At 43.2% G+C, this 20,008-nt stretch overlaps 1 protein-coding gene across 2 annotated transcripts in view; it reads right to left on the reverse strand.

Moving 5' to 3' along the window:
• Window positions 1-4,606: 4,606 nt before the first annotated feature.
• Window positions 4,607-20,008, reverse strand: part of KCNK10 (potassium two pore domain channel subfamily K member 10) — a 75,781-nt gene continuing 60,379 nt past the window's right edge. For both annotated transcript variants that reach the window (XM_083615371.1, XM_083615370.1), the window contains 3 exons: window positions 14,518-14,704; window positions 9,369-9,511; window positions 4,607-6,970 (listed from right to left, as the gene is read on the reverse strand). In XM_083615371.1, coding sequence (XP_083471497.1) covers window positions 6,350-6,970; window positions 9,369-9,511; window positions 14,518-14,704 — 951 coding nt within the window. In that variant the 3' untranslated portion in view covers window positions 4,607-6,349. The remainder of the gene's footprint in view (window positions 6,971-9,368; window positions 9,512-14,517; window positions 14,705-20,008) is intronic.

Raw genomic sequence — 20,008 nt, forward strand, 5'->3', positions numbered from 1 at the left:
TGCCTCAGCCCAGTTCTCAGTGACTGTCAGTCAGTGGGTTGAGACAGATGAAAAGGGAGGAAATGCGGATTGCCCCCTTGGGGAGCCAATACAGGGGAATGAACATGAACCCCTGGCATGTGTTTGTGGTAGTCACCCTTAACAAGAGAAGGCAGAGGTGGACCAGAACAAGAGTCTGGGTTCTGAGTGAAAGAGAGGACCTGCATGCAAGGAAATAACTCTGCTAAGTGGAATAACTACCATTTTATCTCTCACATTGAAAGGGGCAGGAGAGATCTCAAACTTCTCTGTGGTGGGACAGAGCAGTGGCATTTGGGTGGAGGAAACAATAACAAAAGAGGACCAAGTTGTTGTTGTTGTTGTTATCAATTTAGAAAGGGAGCCACACTGAAAATATTGGCCCCCATATTGCTACTGAGAAAGCCAATCCCAGCGCTCACTCCAAATCTTCAATTTCATTGTCAAAACAGACTTCCAGTTCATGGCTTTGGGTTTTAAGAAATCTCAACATTTACCCAAGTCACAAACTTCACAATAGTGAGAACCTTTATCTCCAATGAGTCCAAATGAGTTATTCAAAAATTCCAGCCCTTAAGCTGTTCTTGCCCACCTTTCAAACTGAAATTAATGTTCCTGATCCAACTGGAATTATGGACTAGTCATGTATAACACATAGTGGCTTCCAAGTATGGATGCACATTCTTATTCTGCTCAGAAGGTACATTTAGCCATCTCAGTAGGATTTGGGTGGACATTATGTCAAAGGCAGCTTCCATGTCTGGATCTCCCTTGGTGGAGTGGGGCAGGGTTATTTTCTGCATGATCTTGGAAGCTGTGGGCCTGGCCTTGGAAGTTGTTAAGGCAGAGGTGGGTAAACAGTGGCCCCAGGCCAGATGTGGTCCTGGGACCTCCACATCTGGTCTGCAGGTTCCTGCCTTACCCTACCCCCAGCCACTACAATTAGACTTCAAAATGGTTTTCTATAATTAACATTTGATTATTTCCCACCTTAATTTGCATTTGGGATTATCTCATCTAATGTGAGTAGCTTAAGCCTCAGAATCCATCTAAAAGACTACGATTATTTTTTGTCATTTACACAGTGGCATATCTACATATATCAATTAACAATTTTCTCAGATCCGCAGGGAAGAAACCAGATGTTATTTGAACTAGAGAAAGAGAAATACTAACACCTTATCAAAGCCTGGCAATAAAAAAAGAGAAATGGTGGGAAAGCATGAAACAAACATTTATAACCCCATCAATTCAAAAGTAATTAATTTCTTCCAAACATAGGCACTCATAGTAATTCCTTAGAGATTTTGGTTGTTTAAACCTATGAGGCCATCCGACCCTTAATAAACGGGGTGAGGGAACCTGTGGCCCTCCAGATATTGTTGGATTTCAACTCTCATCAGCCTTCGTCAGCATGGCTAATGGCCAAGAATGGTGGGAGTTGTAACACAACAACATCTAGAGAGCCAGTTTCTTCAACACATTTGGTATTGCTATAGGACAGCTCATAAACATAAACAGCTCAGCTATTTTAGGAAGGATGCCTGTGAAATTTTATATATATATATATATATATATATATATATATATATATATATATATATGTAGCTCATTGAAACCACACAGAGAGGGCTGCTCTTAATCCCCCAGGGTCTGAGCCAATTGCTAATTTACAGAGGTGTGTGTATCCGATCTCATCATCATCCATTGCTCCTTGCAGTTGAAACAGTAAACTACCTCAATAAAAAAAACCACAGTCCCTTTAGTTAGATTAGTTAGATGTTACTTTCAGCCACTCCCATCATTCATGTAAGACATCAATCTGCACCAGCAGCATCATTTATGAGTGTGAAGCTGATGGGTCTCAGAGAAATTCTAAGGTGCGTCTTCCAGATTCTCAAGTTGATTGCTCTCATTATTGTAGAAAGGGGCCAAATGTAACTTGCAAACTGTCATGAAGAGAAGTCTGCTTGCTCACCTGCCTTGACAAATGCTACTTTCAGTGTAGTTTAACCTAAGCAGATCTAAAAGGCTGAAATCCTAGGGACTTCACTTGCCATTTGAATTTAGAAAAGTAGAATGACTAAGCGTGTTGTAGAATCAGGCTTCACGAAACCAATACTGAGTTCAGCAGTTGTTTATATTTCAGACAGCCCTGGGTTTGTTTTTACTTTTCATGTCAGGCCCTGCACCAGGAGCAATAGGGTCTGAAAGCTCATGCAGCTAAGCAGACATATAGGCCTGATCTGAAATTGTCCAGTTTGTGAGAACTGATAGAAGAGAGCATTTTGGTCCATTTTCAGGAGGCCCAAAATTGAGGGTGAGTTGGAAACACATCGCCTGCCTCTGGCACTCCTTTGGTAGCAGCCCCTGTTTCTCCCCAAATTTCCCAGGAGTGACACTACATAATAATGCAGTGTCACTCCCTGTCTTTGAAGATATTTTTTTATTTTAAAAAAATGGTCACCAACTCACAGCCACAATAAGGAACACCCTAATGTTGCCATGCTGTCACTAAAATTTGCCAGCGAAGGTCCCACCACCACCACACACAAAAAGAACTGAGCCAAAAGTTATATTAGCAGCACTAGTGGAAATGCAATCAATCAATAAACAGAGTCAGTGGGCAATTTCAATTTGCATTCTCATCCACTAGATAATGCATGTAAATAGGCAATGGCTGGGCATTCCCCTCTCAGAAAGAAGTGGCAGGTTCCTGCGGGAGCAGGCCATTTTGTTGTCCCTCTGCTCCAGGAATGAATGGATTCTCCAATTATATTCAATGCAAAGAAGAAATACCTGCCTCCCAGCAGAGGCTGGCTGAAAGATGGCAAGGCCAGAGCAGCAGACACTTGGGGCATCTTTGGATGATGGACATTTTGGGCTCACTAAAGCCCTTTGATATTTAATTAATTCTCACCTAGCAGCACTAGCATCCCCCAGTGTGCACACTCCTTGTAAGAGAAAGCTGGTAGCGAGGTAACATTTAACAGCTGGCATTTTAAAGACGGTGTTTTTGTTAAACTTTTTTTTGCATGTCTGATGTTCAAAGAATGAAAGTCTGAAGGATCGGGTCTTTAAAACATCAGATCTGTGCGATTAGAGCTCTTAAGTCTAGCCTCTATTTCCCTCTCAAGGTTATCACAGAAACTGCATGTCTTAAGAGAATGTAATTCCCAGTATCTGATCGTAAAGTGAAGGGCAACCGACTGAGCAAGCTTTCATGGCTGTCTTGGTTCAACAAATCCATAGACTGCAAGGGTGGGAAGAGTTGTTTTTCTAGCCTTTTTTCGGTTTCTGAAGCAACATCTTTCATGATAAAGGTCACGCAAGGCTTTTAATCTATGAATTTATCCAGCACTGATCTTTGTCACTGCTTCAATGGCCTCCTAGACCAGCTGATTCCAGGGCAGCCTTTGAGAAAAATGTCAGCCACAGGTAAGTTTCTTGCAGCCTCTGCTCTTGCTCTGGACACTCCCACCCCAAGTTTTGCATCTGGTCCCAACTCCCCAGCACCTCCTTGCATTATGCACTTTAATCACATCCTTATGATCAAGCTACACAGCATTCAATGTGTCTCTAAAAAAAACATCTCACAAGGGGAATCAGGTTTGGTATTGTGGGTGTACAAAGCTCCCCAATTGTCTCAATGACCACCACCTCCCCACATTTGCTACAGGAGCAAATTCCCGGTAACAACTCTTCATTGGTGAGGGGTGCGTGCTCAAAAGCCCAGTGCATTGTAGATTAAGGTTACCAGATTTTTTTCAAATAATCTGGGGACACTTTTTTTTTTTTGAAAAGAGAAAAAAAGTTGTTATTGTTATTATTACTATTATGATTAAATTAAGAAGTAATCTCTTCTGTGGTCTACTCTGTCACACGTCCTTCCTCTGGACCCCGGCCTGCTCTCTTGGAGTGCTACCCACCATGGAGTAGATTTGGGTCGGGCCTGGGCTCAGCCACATGCCCTTGCCCTCCTGGTGCTCTCCTACCACTCCTCAGCGGCGGCGGCAGTGGCACAGCAAGGTCCGGGCTCCCCTTTTTTTCCTCCTTCCTCTTTCTCTCTCTTCCTTCTCCTTCTCCTCTCCTCCTTCTCCCTGCATCAGCTCCAGAGTTTTCCTGGCCCCGGAGTGCCGCTGGGCAGTTGGCCGGGCGCTCTCGCTCCCGGCTCGATTTGGGTCGCGGGGGGGGTCAGCAGTTTCCCCCAGTAGACGCGCCGGGCGTCCCCGGTTCCCCCTCAGCAGTGGCGGTGGCAGTCTCTGGCCCCTCAGCAGTTGGCTCTGGCTGACTTCAGGAGCTGCTCACTGCCATGGTGCCCGCCATTTTGCCTCACCGGAAGTCCCCATATGATGTGTCTTGTTCCGTTGAACCAATCACACAACATTCTTTCCCTACTAATAAATCTACAACACTTAAAATAGAAATCCGGGGACATTAAATGAAATCCGGGGACATTCCAGGGACGGATTTTGTACAGGGACAAATTTGTAAATCCGGGGACTATCCCTGGAAAACGGGGACAAGAGGTAACCATATTGTAGATGGGGCCCACCCCATGCTTTCCTTAGAATGTCAAGGGATATTATCTTCATAAACTAAGTTTGGGTGGATTGTACAGAAGGAGGAAGGTGTAGTGTGTTGCACTAGGTTTGGTGGAATTTGAAGAACCACAGCTGTTGGTGACAGTCTTTGAAGGCTATGCAAAAAATTCATAGATGATATGCAAGTTTGCACATGTATTCCAACCAACCTTTCATTTCAACGCCTTTCCCCTCACTCTATTTCTTATGCAAGCAAACACACCCAAGATTGCATTAATTAATTTTCTCACATGCTCTTCCTTTGTTTTGAGGTCTGAAGCTATTTGTGCTCTCCATATGCAATCTTCAAAGATATGGCAATGGGTATAAAATGTGTAGTAATCTTGTTGTTTGTTGTTGGCTTTGAAACCAAAAGAGGTTTTGCTTAGGTTCTGAGGAAGGGAGGAAGAGAAACTCAAACGAATAAGAAAGAAAGGTAACACTTACAGGAAGATAGTCGACAAAGCATGTGATTTAACAGTTGCACAATATGATGTTATTAATGGCACTTAAAGCTATAAGCACTTAAAAATTTTGATCATATTTTTTATCATCGCCTTCATCATCCACGTGGAATTTTGGGAAGTTGTCTGTCTCTCATACCTAAACCCTAACCACCAATAGGGACACAGAGCCCTGAGCTTTGAAAGTTGCCCTGCCCCATGACTTTACATTGTATATGCACTTATGCCTACTGTTTTAAAAAATTCAACTTCTGCTACAGAGAAGAGCAAAATGTTTGACATCATGCAAAGGCTTCGCTCTCCGCCTTCATTGTATTACAGCATTACAACTGGAGCTCCGTCAGTAATACAAAGTGTGGATGCGAACATTTTAAAACAAGGGGCTCACTGTTTAACTGAACCAAGCGCAAGGTTATTCCTCGCTTAAACAATGCAGATCCTGAAATTTTGAAGGTTCTCCAGTGTATAATTATCAGTTTATCGCAGGAATTTCTTCCAAGGGCAGGGAAAAACACCCATACCCACCCATACCCCAATTTTCCCCTTTTAAAATTTCCATTTGTTATGTGCTGTTTTTGTGTGTTTTCTTTTCTTTTTTCTGGGGGGGAAATATCCTGCTGTTAGCTTCAGCAGTGTTTCAGCAGTGTCCAGGCAACTTCCTTGTGCATGGGCATTTATTTATTTATTTTTGGATTACTGAAGCTAATTCATCCATTTTTGTATGTGTGTGTATATATATATATATTTGAAATACAAAATGGGAGAACAATCATATTTGGATCTTATGCCAAATCATAAACACTGCCTTATTTTAAAGTTATTTTGCCTTTCCATTAAAAAAAAAAAGAATTCAGCAGTGACAGAAGCAAGGAATTTGTCATCCATTGAAAAAGTAGAAGCCTTCTTTCCTCACTTCCCAAAATGCTCTTCTAAGAGGTCTGTCTTTGCTCCCAAACATTCCCGCTGTGTTATTTGCCTTTTTCCAGCTGTATTACCCTGGTGTTTGGATGTTCCTCCATGGCAAGCACACGTAGGCTGTCATTGTCAATATTCCAGCTGCAGACGCCATTTTCCAGTGTGATTTCTTTTGGCAGAGCAAACTTCGGTTGTTATGGCACAGTGAAATATCCCAGGATGTTATGGAACCAGACTGAATTAGGAGTCTGTATAAGGCACATGTCTTCTTGATACATATATCCCTCTGTATATATATCTTGTACGTATATAAAAGACTAACATTGGTTCGTGAGAGTCAAAGGTCATTGTTTTTGTTGGTTTTCACATTTAATTCCTGTCTTCAAGTAATGCTTTGTTTTCGTGTTCCCTTTCTTTGGTTTCGCTGGGGATCATCCCGTTCTCGAGGCCCATGTGCTGTTCAATGCAGTCGGTGAGAACGGCGGTGCTGGAATGTTCCGAGTGACACCCTTTCTCGGAATCTTCCTCCTTCTTCTCCTCGTCCAAGGAGTAGTTCCGGAAGGTCTCGTAGATTTTGCGCACATCTTCCGGGATGCTCTTCTTCAGGTCTTTGTTTTTCCTCTTGGTCAGCTTGGAGGAAGAGCCGAACTTGTTGATGATGTTGTCCTCGGAGGCCCCCTGCCCATGCTTGCTCAACTGTTCCGTCCCTTTAAGGCGCAGGTTGTTAGGCCTGTTGTTGATGCTTTCCTGAGATGAAGCCTTGAAGTGGCCACTGTCCAAGGCAGCAAAGACGCAGCGTTTCTCCGGAGAGAGCATATCCAGCGAGTGGGCTCTCTGGTCCAGACCCAGCCGCCTGCGCTCCATGCTCCGAATCGTCGCTGCTCTCTGGAGCTTGTCGTGGATTTCCACGCTCAGGCGCCGCCGCGTTTCCCTGAACTCCGCAGTCACGTTGGCTTTCCATTCAGCCGCATGGGCTTTTATTTCACCAACCTGTGAAAAAAGTCAAGAACAAAGAGCTGAAAAAAATCATAGTATTGTTTTTTTAAGGGTGGGTTGTTGTTGTTGTTTGGTACTTAGAAACTCCTGCAAGTATAGATCAAGTGGTGCAGGGAGGGGAGGTGACGCTAGTTAGAATTATTCACTTGGTTTCCAAATGGCTCTTGTCTACTCCCTACTATATTGCATTCATGCCATGAAAAGCCACACGGGAGGCGATGCTGGCCAAATGTTTTCTTTCACACAAGCTATGCAAGGCATAAGAGCTCCCTTTGAGACCAGTTGTGGCAAAGCTGTGACATTCAGCTTCATACAAAATACACCATTTTGACATACAACGCCAAGCTTAAATAACAAACTGAGATTCTTCACAAGGGGCCAGGCTTTTGTGTGTGGTTCCCACCCCCCACCCCCCACCCCATGATGTGGATTTTCAGGAAACCAGAAGGTCTCTGCATTGTGTTAATAAGTATGCACCCACCCTTCTGTTTCCCCCATGACGTTAGCTTTGATCATCAAAGTGCTTTCTGATTCAATCAATCCCTGGTCCCGTTTCTTTCACCCCATAGGATCAATACCACAGCTCTATAAAGTGCCACCAGAAAGAATGTTAAAAGGAATTTAAATAGAGGTGCTTCTTTGCTGTGTCCCAAGCAGTGGCAGAGCTACCTGCTCTGGCACCGGGAGCGGCGTACATCCGGGGCGTGGTTGGCGCATGTCCCAGGGGGCATGGTACTCGTCTCAGGGGGTGTTCGCATCTCAGGGGGCATGGCACGTGTCTCAGGGGGCATGGCACATGCCGGGGTGTGCAGCAAGCGTCCCGGGGTGTCCTGGGGCGTCCCGGGGCGTGCGTGGTGAGCGCTGAGCGTCCCGGGGGTGGGGACAGCCACAATGTCACACACACCCCAGATGGCACCTGGGGGACCACCCCCACACCACCTCCACCTTTGTCTGCCAGTGGTCCCAACTATGACTGAGGCTAGACTGGGCGAGAGCCTTCTATGAGATGACACCTAAACTATGGGATTCTCTTCCAAGGAAGGCCTGACAGGCTCCCTCTCTATTTGCCCTCCCTTGTTTTGTCTTAGATAGGCTTAGAATTTGCCTGCTTAGCAATTTCTAACACATGATCTGGTTGTTTTTAATGCATTCCATCTGTGCCGTGAGTGTCTTTGTTTTATCAATGCTTTTGCTAAGTTATTATATCTATCATCACAGGGCATGATCTGAAAGGACGCTAAGGAGGCCTGGATCTGGTTGGTGCTTGAATGGGCGTCCATCACATGTATGCCAACCTGGATTCTATGATGGAAGAAATGCAGAATATAAGAGCAACATCATGGAAGAGGTGTTTATTTGACCAAGCTAAAACTGTCAAGCTCCCTTGTATTTTTGCTCTTGCCAGGAGGGTGTACGGTCGCTAATGCAATCTTGCTATATTTATAGCACTGAAATTGTTGTGGGTTTTGTGTATGCCATTATATTTGCCATTATGCTGGTTTTTTATTATGTTATTATGAAATTGTTCTAACGATGGTAGAGTTTGAGATGCCTTCCCGTTTTCTTTTATGTAAGCCACTTTGAGCATGAATAAAATTGTGATGGTGATAAGGGTATTGATGATGGCATCCATCTGTCTCAAGAGGCAATGGAGTGTGCCTCCAGAGGTGAACTCAAACCACTGCATTTGCAGCACCAAAGTGACCTTCCGGGAGCATGAGCCTCAGTAGAGTGGATGGAGGTCCTGGGCTGCCCCAAACAGTCTTGCTAATGCAGGCCAAAGGGAAGCAGAGTGATATGTTTGGCACCAGCCTGGCTGCAGGAGTTGCCAGAAGGAGGCATACAAGATGCCATCCAACCTTTTCTTTTTTCCCCTTTATCCTGTATCTGGCCTCCTTATTTACTTCTTATAAGCTGTTTCCTTTATGAATAATTATTAAGATTTTTCTAATTATAACCTAAATATCCACAAGGAAGTCTTTTATTTGGTTGTTTGTATTGTTGTATGTTATGCTTATTGTATGTTATGTTCACGTTTAATGAGGGTGGATTTCTGTATTGGGGGTGGGGGGTTATGTTATGCTGTAAATAAAATTTCCAATAAAAATTAAAAATTGAAAACAAGATGCCATCCAACCATCTTAGGGACTCCACTCCAGATTTGGATAGGACTTACGCTTCAGCCTTTTCTTCTCCGTGATAAGGGTAAAAACAAAACAAAAATGTTTTGTTTAATATTTTATACAGACCATTTTGAACACCTTTTTTTTAACAGTGGAAGGTGGGGTACAAGTCTTCTAAAACAGACTTAATGAACTAATAAGGGCAAATCAAAGCCAGCACTAACTGGCAAAGGAAAACCCACCAGGGTCAATCATTTGCCTGTAGTTACCTCCTCCTTAGTCTTCTTTGAAATAACTCGCAACCAATCTCCAATCATACTGAGGACAGCAGCAAAGTACGCAAGGCCCACGAGGATCCAGAACCATACTAAGGGCTTATACCACTCCCGGTAAGGAATTTCGGCATTTCCTCCTGAGGTGGGGAAAAAGACAGACAAAAGCAAAGTGTTTGATTTCACCCAGGAATTTAAATGCAGAAATATCAAAGGGTGAAACCATGTTTTGTCACTGTTAAGTTATCAGCCCACCTTTTATATATTTTTTGCAATGAGATTCCTGCATTGCAGGGGGTTGGACTAGATGCCCTTTGGGTCCCTTCTAACTCTAATATTCTATAAGCATTGCAAATGACTATTTACAAAGTGATAGCTTGTCACAGTGTGCAAATTGCTGCTTGATAAATTTACATTGTCCTGCGAAGGTTCAATGAGTTCTTAACCATACCTGATGCAGGATGGCAGACTTACAGTAATAATATCCAAAGTAGTCTTATTCAGAAATACACCCAGTTCAGTTCTGAAACCTGTGATTTAGGAACGAAGCCTTCAATTGGTATGGTAGTGGCTCCTTTTTTGAATCAATAGTCTTAGTGAAACTGGACCTTCAACCACTCATTTCCTGAAACAATTTCCTCCATGCCAATGGCTTTAAAACAGCAGCACGAATCTGTCCTTTAAAATCAGGCTGTAATAACTTCTGTCCCAGCAGTCAGCACTCTGCAGGGATTGGAATATCAAATTAAATTGTTGCAAATCCATAACTAAAATTGGAACTTTCATTTGTTTATTTCCTCTTTTCTAGTTCATAACTTTTTAAAACAATAATGATCATATTAGAGCTCGGTTTCAAAGTAATTGGGGTGGCAACTGGCAACCATATGCCAGGTCATTATGCATGGGGGGTTTTCTCCTTCAAAGTTTAAAGTTCAGGAATACAAATGTTGAATCCAAGTTTAAAGTTTGAAATGTTTTTGCTGTATTCCAAGGCAGATTTCAAACATAATCAACTTGCAGTGCTGAAGTGCAACTTTCCATGCCTATTCAGAAGCCCAACTAACATTATAGTGAATGTTTATTAGATTGCACCCTAAATTTTCCCCTTTTCCATGTAGCTAAATATTGACAGATTAGCAAAGGCCCATCAATGGTGCAATTAGGTAATTTTAAGGGACCACAGCTCAATGGTATAGCATCTTCTCTGCATGCAGAAGGTCCCCAATTCTATCCCTGGCATCTCCAGGTAGATCTGAGTGAGATTCTTCAGACTCCTACCTGAAACCCTGGAGAGCTACTGCCAGTCAGTGTAGACAGTGTAGAGCTCAATGAGCCAATGATCTGACTCAGGATAAGGCAGATTCCTATGTTCCTAAGCCTGGACTTAAATAGCCCTATGGAGCTCAGTCCTCACACCACAATATACAGTATACAATATACAGTGGTACCTCGGGTTACATACACTTTAGGTTACATACGCTTCAGGTTACAGACTCCGCTAACCTAGAAATAGTACCTCGGGTTAAGAAAAGAAATCGCGGGGTGGCAGCAGGAGGCCCCATTAGCTAAAGTGGTACCTCAGGTTAAGAACAGTTTCAAGTTAAGAACGGACCTCCAGAACAAATTATTAACCCGAAGTACCACTGTATTTGTATTACCTTACTTCAAAACGAAGCAATTTCCTGGGGCCCTCCTGTTCATTCAAGACCCTTGGCTTCTGCCCTGGCAGCACCACTGCCCAATAACGTTTATGTATGTAGATGCGTCCCCCTCCCCTGTAATATGGTTCAGTCCATACCTCTCTCTCACTCCCCCTGAGCGTTTCCACTCTTGCAGGCTGTTAGCAATCTGATCCATTTTAATGAAGCCTTAAAGTGCATTCTGCCCAGCCTGTCCAGGAGCGGGCTTGAAATGATTGAAGACTCATATAAAAACCAAAGCATACAATTGCTGGCAGGGATCCAAATATTGTTTTCTCTCAACGTACGCTATACATGCTGCCATCGCTTTATGCCTTTCCCAGTATAACAAAGGGCAAGCGGTTGTGCTCTTCGTTGCTACGCGGCGGTGAGGTTATTCTGATCGCATGTGCCCCGGTGGGAATTTCCCATAAAGCAAGATAACGGCCATCTAAGCACAGAGTTAAGGAGGGAGCATGGCAGAGGTGCTGCTTCATCCTGTGCTATTTTCTTTGTCCGTCAACTGGTGCCACCTCAATCTATCAACAGTTACAATTCCAAACACACACAAATTACCGGTAATAAGCACAGAGAGAGCCATTTTGGTGTAAATCAACCAAAGTCCACTAATCTGTGTCTCTGTGGTAATGTGTCATTTATATTTTACAAACAGCTCTTTCAAGATCAAAGGGGAGATAGCCTGACAGGCTGTCAATACAGAGCAATGGGAAGGTCCAGGTAACTGACGCATTATTGGATGGCAATTGCTATTAGCACACAGTGGTGCGTTGAAGGAACTTGTCACACGGCAATTATTCTCAAGAGTTAGTCTCCAAAAAAAAAGCTGCCAACAGGAAGAAAGCTCCTAGCTGATAGCATTCAACATGTTACTGGATTGTTAATGGATGATCTGGATCTGCCCAGTGCCCTAGGATTCACTACTGGCTCCATCCTTACAAATTCCGTATTCCATTCCATTCATAAATCTCAGAAGAAACCATTGAGACTGGCTACACTGATGATATAGGGAAACATGGATAAACTCAGTTCTATTCAAGTTTTTGGGGTAAACATTCCAGGGGCCAATAACTAGATCTCTGCTCTTATCACCTCTCCCTCAATCAGCTCCCCAACCCAGAGAGAGACAGAGAGAGAGAGAGAGAGAGAGAGAGACTGCATGCACACACATTTCGCTTCTCCAAGGGATCTGAGTAAATAGCATTGAATGAGGAAATGGACAAAGTGTCATCCTCACTCAGCTCTATGGGTGTGGTATTCAACACTAGCTGTACTCAGAGAAGGCCCACTGAAGTTAATGAGCATGGTTAACTTAGGTTCATTCATTTTAATTGGTCTACTACTCTTGAGTGGGGCTTGGTTGAATACAACCCTATGTGCTTTTCGGATATGAGAAAGCTAACCAATTTTATCACCTCATCACCAAGGGAGCAGCAAAGGGTGTGGGCCCAGAGGTTCTGTGGATACTGGAGCAGACCTACAGGGCATCACTGTCCTCATGGGCACCATGTTGCCAACCCCTGGAATATAGGATTGCAGCCTAATCTACCCAGAAGTTAGTGCATTTCATGGAAAGCAAAATGATCAATTGCCTACATCCTTTCGTTTTAACACAGGGCTTCATCTTCATTTCAAAGCACTTGTTAAAACACTGATAACATCGATAGAACTGAAACCAGCAATGTTGGAAGAAGAAGAGATAAAAAGAGCCATTTCTCAATGATTCCCCACTGTTTATTCTTCATTCATGGCCTTCTTGAGAAAGCACACTGAAATGAATGGAATTTGTGGCAGCGATGACTGGTGGATTGCAACCAAATATAGTGATATTATAAGAAAAGCTTGTCTGGATGAGATCAAATGCCCACCTTGTATCTCGTTTGGCACCAAGTAATGGCCAACCAGATGCCTGCAAGAAACCCACAATTAAGGCACGAAGGTAATACCGCCCCCAACTGTTGCCTCCTCCTGCCAACTGATATGAAGCACATTATGTTAAGAGATTCTACAGAAAAACATGGAGTCAAAGCATCTTCTCTTCATCATGGCAACGGGGGGGGGGGGAGAGACACTCCCTCTTCTCTTTGACCTCCACGTTTGCTTTTTGGTAATTGGTAATTTTTGGTACGTTTGCTTTTTGGTAATTGACAGGAACAGATATTTATGGCTCCGAATTGTAGTGTTCTCATCCCAGCAAGTACATAACATCTGCACTACACACCTCATTAGTCTTTCACTTCCAATGTCAGGTTTCTATAATGGGATGGATCCAGCGCCAAGAATTCTATTAAAGATAGAGAACATAATTCTGCAAGCTAGTGCTTAAGAAGCTGTTGTCCATTTGCTTTGGTGTGTGTGTGTGTGTGTGTGTGTGTGCGTATCCCTTTTTTCAAAGACTGTAAAACAGCTTTTTGGACAGCTATCATTTATACTTCTGATCTTACTTCCACTTTTGAATTTAAGTGTTTCTAAAACTTCTAAAACACAGGAAGGCTGTTTTTATTAGGAAGAAATATGTGTGAAATAGAAAAACTGCTTTCACTTTTATGCATGGTGTGGAAGCTGCTGATTCCCAGCAGGGGATACCACACACACCACTATTTTGTCAAATGACTTGCAGCTGTTCACTCATTTCTTCAGCAGGACATCTGCATTCTGAAAAGCTCCCTTTTCCAGATAATTTCCTTTCTTCCCCTACTAACCATTGCACCTCTTTTCTCTACCCCAAGACAAAACAAAGAAAGAAAGAAACGATTCCCTTTCCCCTCCACGTTCCAAACAAACTGAAGATGCACGGATGGGTTGGGCTATACATGCACCATCCTTTTAAAATGCTAAAATCCTCCCAAACATGGGGAGACTTAATCTATTCCCTCTCCCTCTCCTCCTGGTGGGATTTAAGTTCAGGCTTTTTAAAAAAACTGGTTCTGTTTGTGCAGCCCTAGCTACTGAATCAGGAAACAGAGCTACTGTTAGGTGCTTGGGAGATTTCATCTGGGGCTCAGACTGAAGGGCCCAGGCACTGTACTCCTCGTGCCAAATAGGCAGCTTGTGGGCTGAAGGAGTTTGTCCTGGTGTTTTCTGTACTGAAACACCACCATTATAATGGCCAGAAAGGGTACTTGTAACCTGAGGAACCAATGAAGACTAGGATTGCCATGTTTCAAAAAGTGAAAATCCAGACTCAAAAGTTGTTGAGCCTTTTTTACTCAGCCTTGGGATCTGCCAGCTAGCCCATCCATCACCTTCCCTTGGGCCCTTGATTCTTGTTTGCCTGATCCAGTGTCTGACCTCCAACCGGATTACCCTCAGCTGGATTGCATTACAGTTAAATTTAAGGGGAAGGAATCAAAACAAATTCTGCAAAGTACTGTCTATTTCCAAACACCAGTGGCAGAGTAGAACTTCTTCCCCCAGAATGTACCACCAGGCCAAATTACATGCCTCACCTGCCACAAAATCACCAAAGCCAACTGTGGTCAGAGTGACAACCACAAAGTAAAAGGAGTCCAGAACTGACCAGTCTTCAATATATTTGAAACTGACTGCAGGAATAGTGACAAAGACGATGCAACCGGCCAGGATGAAGAGGATGGTTGAAATCACCCGGATCTTGGTCTGACTCACTTGTTTCTTCTGCAAAAGAAAATGAAATGGAATCAAAACTTTATTTGCAATTGTTAATGTACTGCTTTCTGAAACCAAGAGAAAATGAATCATTTGCCTGGGAGCACTTCAAAGCAGTCTACAGAAAGATAAGGCAACAAAATCAAGTACCGGTAAATTTTATGGCATTGCAATTTAATGCCGAATGTACAAATGCAACACAGGCCTGTGGCCCAGATACTCCTAACTGGTCCTGCTAGCGGAAGCCCATGCAAGGAATTCCACTAGTGCTATGTCAGTTTGCATTTCTTAGTGCATAAAGTATAGGCTGATGTGTAGAGATCTTTCCTATTCTGATTAATACAAGAGGATTCTAGAAGCTACTAGAAGGTTCTCTGTGTGAGAGAAGCAGACAGAAGCTTCATGATTGTTTGGGTTATACCTTCTGGGAAGCTGGTTTGAACTAGTTCCCTTATATCTTCCAATTAAGGTCATGCTGACTATAAATATAGGCCAGAAGGAGCCTGGGCCTTACTTTCTCTTTATATCTCTTCCTTTTGGTGTGGTGTTCTATACATAGTATGCTTAGTGTTAAGTTTTAGTCTTGTTACACATTTTTGTAAGTGTTGCAACTGGGTTTTTTATAGACTGTGCCAATCATGAATGTATTTGGATTTGTAACCATTAAGCTCATTTGCCTTCAGCACAAGTAAAGCTGTGCTGGATGAAATACAATTGCCTCTGGTCTATTTTTGGGAATTCTACTGCATGTTGAAGGTTTTCCTCCACACATACGACAGTGCCATGGTGAGGTATAAAGGAGAGATTTAACACATATTGTCCATTTTCTCATTGAAATCAAGGAGATATCAAAGTGCCTCACATTGGCTGGCTCATGGCCTAGTTCCCACTGAGGTGATGAAATAGTGCCTTGGCTGTACCACTTGTCTCCAGGGTGATGGATCGTGAGATGGAATTTTCCAGAAATAAGAGAAATATTATACACATAGACAACTAGAATGTGAGGTAGAGTTCCAGGCAAGAGCGGGGATGGAAGAACATTCAATTATATGAGCCCATTTGGCAGTGATTTACCACATATTCTGAAGGCACATGAGGCCACCACCTTGCTGAATCTAAGCAAGGTGGATGGTAACTCCACGAACTGCCTTGAGTTCCACAGAAGAAAGGTATGTTACAGATGAAATTCAAAACAAAAACATACCACCTCAGTGAGAATTAAGCCTGTTCCTCTCATGCTTCCCAACTGGTTTTTTTTCAAACCAGGAATGTGCTTTTATGCAGAGCTGTGATCTCATTTCAGATTAGATCACCTAGAAAGGAAATAGGGTTTCAGAAAACTCTCTCTACCTCATTCCCTATAGAAATGCCAGCTGCAAAATTGGCAGTTACCAATCCCACCTGCCAACGAGCATCTCCATTGCTCTGGACTGAAGAAGCTGAAACTGCATTTCCTCAGCTCTGAAAAGGTCACCTGAATGTGAAATGTTGCAGTCAATCGCCAGGTAGCAGCTTGGAAGGGGGGCGGAATAAAAATCCCACAGGTCTCAGCAACACAATTTTGCTTCTAAGACTGCAAGTTATTATTCCCTCCTGTAATTTTCCTGGTTATATGTCTGCTCTGTGTCTATCTTGGAAGAAATCAAATGAACAAGGGAAACATAACCCAATAAAAAAACAGCCCATCAAATCCACGACGTGCGATATATCTGTATCTCTAGTTCTCTTCAGACTTTCCTTTAAAATATTAATTAACACATAGGGGAGGCAATGGGGGCAAATGCAATCATTCCACAAACTCCTTTGTCATGAAAGGAGACTGCAGTGGGCAGCTTTTTGTACCCACTGCGGTACCCTGTGCCTTGAATTCTGACAAATCCCAAATCAAGATCTTTGGACAGATCTGGGGCTCTTCCAAGCCAAAGCAGGATATCTCCAAAGCCACCCCCGAGTTTTGCTGTTTTTGAAACCTTGGTAGTTGGAAACCCAGGCTGATCTATTGCAAATCATCTGGAAATCTACCAGTAGATCCCAATCTACCTTCTGCCTACCCTTCTTTCAAGCTCCCCTCCAAAGCAGACCCTCATTTTGGAGGTAGTCACTATCTGCACAGTGCACCTAACCTGCTAAAAACATGAATACCAAAGCATGCAAGAGGGAGCCTTAGTTTGACAGGGATTTACTGCTGACAGTTATAGAAGTGCTCATGATTTATTTTACCCCCTGCTGCGTCCAACTCTGGTTTCTGCTCATCCAAAGAAACACATAATGCAGTATAAGCACTAAAATATGAAGCAACTGCAATCCCATAAAATCGACCATGCTTCCAAAAGACTGCAGTTGCTAAATCCAAATATGTATTATTGATGGTTTGCCTTCTTTACAAAAGCAACCTCTCAGCCCCCTTTTGTTTTTCTCCTAGAGATGCCAACGCCGTATGGGGTGCACAAATCTTCTGAGGTAATGGACTGCAGCTTTTCATTTTAGTTGCTGGCACGAACAACAGCAGGTGAGTCATAGACTCAACTAAACAACCACACCATTCTCAATTACTGCACAAACACATGCATGCTAATAGTGGGCAGTCTCCTGTAGTTCAATGTTTAGAGAAGGGTCTAACTGAAAAGAACTACCGTAGATTCCGGCATGTTAGGTGACTGGGCATATTAGACAACCCCCCAAATTAGCAACTGCAATTTGGGGATTTGTCTTATAAGCCCAGTCGCCTAACATGCTGGGCAGCTCCGCGCTGGGAGAAAGTTGCCCGGCGTGGAGCTGAGCCCGCCGCCCACTGCTGCTGCTTCCGTGCCGCCACTGCAGCAGCGGGGGGGCGGGCTCCGCTCCGCACTACCCATACCCAGCGTATAAGGCGACCCCCGACTTTTTAACCTTATACGCCAGAATCTACAGTGTGTTTAACTCAAAGACTATCTGTCTTGTGTTTTCTACCCTTTTATTTACTTCAGGGCTTAGCTACCTTCGTAAAAAATAAAGCCCTTTACATGCATAGCTGTCAATGTTTCCCTTTTTTAAGGGAAATTCTCTATTCCGAATAGGATTCCTCACAAGAAAAGGGAAAAATTGACAGCTATGTTTACATGTGTTATAACACAGTGACATCAGATAGCGCTGTGGAGTCCTGTCTTTCACCACTGGGACTTCCCTGTATGAATTTTACAATGCATTTCACTGAATCACTTTTATGATTCAACACGCGTTGATCCAGCCCAGGTAAAAATCATTCAGCACCCAACATGAATACATTTTAATCTCCAGGTGGCCGTTCATTTAAGGGAAAGCAAAAGGGGCTGAAAACTAACATTGTGCATTGATCTTGATTAGAAATAACCATGCTGGAAAAATGAATGAAGTCTTTTTTTCATTTCACCTTTACTAATGTTAAAAAGGTAAAGGTACCCCTGGCCATTAGGTCCAGTCGTGACCGACTCTGGGGTTGCGGCGCTCATCTCGCTTTATTGGCCAAGGGAGCCGGCGTACAGCTTCCAGATCATGTGGCCAGCATGACTAAGCCGCTTCTGGCAAACCAGAGCAGCGCACGGAAATGCCGTTTACCTTCCCGCCGGAGCGGTACCTATTTATCTACTTGCACTTTGATGTGCTTGGTTGGCAGGAGCAGGGACCAAACAACGGGAGCTCACCCCGTCGCAGGGATTCTAACTGCCGACCTTCTGATCAGCAAGTCCTAGGCTCTGTGGTTTAACCCACAGCGCCACCCGCGTCCCTTTACTAATGTTAGGCATTTTTAAAGTGCTGGTTTTTCAGCATTCTTTTGTTTCTACTCACCATGGTGATTTTTTGCAAAATGCAAGCAATGGAAAGGGGATAATGATCATTGGCCCAGTTAGGCTGTGATTTAGCTAGCATATAGCTCTGGTTTTTGGAAAATGTGAATAAATCTTTACCCTTGATCTGAGAGGTAGCCTCAATATCAAACTGTCCTTTTCACACAGAGCAGCCCAGATAACGCAAGCAGTGCATTAAACTCTTAATCGCGCATTCAATACTTGCTTGTTTCCCAGCTCCATGTGATGGGAATAATTGGTTTGGACTCATAAAACCATTGCAGTGAGATTTAAAGTGGAGTGTTTAAACACCACATTTAGTGGGGAGCCATGCAGCTAAATCCCCATATCACACTGACTTTAAAAGCAAAACAAAACCCACGTGCCTTTGAAACAGCAGCACCCTACCTTTCAAAAGCAACGAGAGCAGATTCTTAAGAGTTGAGGTCACAACAGTTTGCAACATCTCCATAGCTAATATTCTAGAGGACCCTGCACAGTATAATGCAGTTCACACTGCTAAAAAATATCAGGTAAGGAAATCATCAGGAAAGCAGAATGGAATGTTGTCTGAATGCAGCCAAAATGATGTGGGGGTCTCACCACTCATATAAGCATGAAATTCCTATGCACAAGTGGTACTAATCATGATAGTATATGAAGTTGTATTTTACTAGTAATTGTGTCTAGTGAGCTGCACTTTTGGAGCATCTTCCAAAGCTTACATATTCAATCGTCAGCTCCCCACAGGAACAGAACAAGACACAGGAATTCCTGACTCCACCCAGTGCAATCTAATGACTAAAATAAATAACAACTCTATCCACATACAGTGTTCAGCTTCTTACACTGTCATATGCCTGAGCCTTTTGCCCCGGCATAGAGCCCTTTTACACTTCAGCCATGAAGCAGCTCATTAACCATAGTTTCCTCTTTCATCAAAAACATGAAGCTATAGTAGTAATAATAATAATAATAATAATAATAATAATAATAATAATAATTTATTTATACCCCACCAATCTGGCTGGGTTTCCCCAGCCACACTGGGCTACTCCCAACAGAATATTAAAAGCACAATAAAAGATCAAACTTTAAAACATTAAAAACTTCTCTAAACAGGGCTGCCTTCAGATGTCTTCTAAAAGTCAGATAGTTCATTATTTCCTTGACATCTGCTAGGAGGGCGTTCCACAGGATGGGCGCCACTACCGAGAAGACCCTCTGCTTGGTTCCCTGTAACCTCACTTGTCGCAGGGAGGGAACCACCAGAAGGCCCTTGGATCTATGGTTACCAGCCATGGAAAAAGCCAGGATATTAATCCACAGTTTGAAATTGGTTCAGTGATCTCTTTTATTCTGAAGCTGGCAACCATAATTTTCCTGGTTTTAACAAAAGAGGAAACCATGGTTAATTATATAGTTTCACTGTAGTTCAAACAAAGGGGCTCCATGTATGAGCAAACAGTTCATGGATATCACAGCTTAAGAAGCGCAATTCATTCCTGTT

The sequence above is a fragment of the Podarcis filfolensis genome (assembly GCF_964270895.1).
Source record: "Podarcis filfolensis genome assembly, chromosome: 1".
Lineage (NCBI taxonomy): Eukaryota > Metazoa > Chordata > Lepidosauria > Squamata > Lacertidae > Podarcis > Podarcis filfolensis.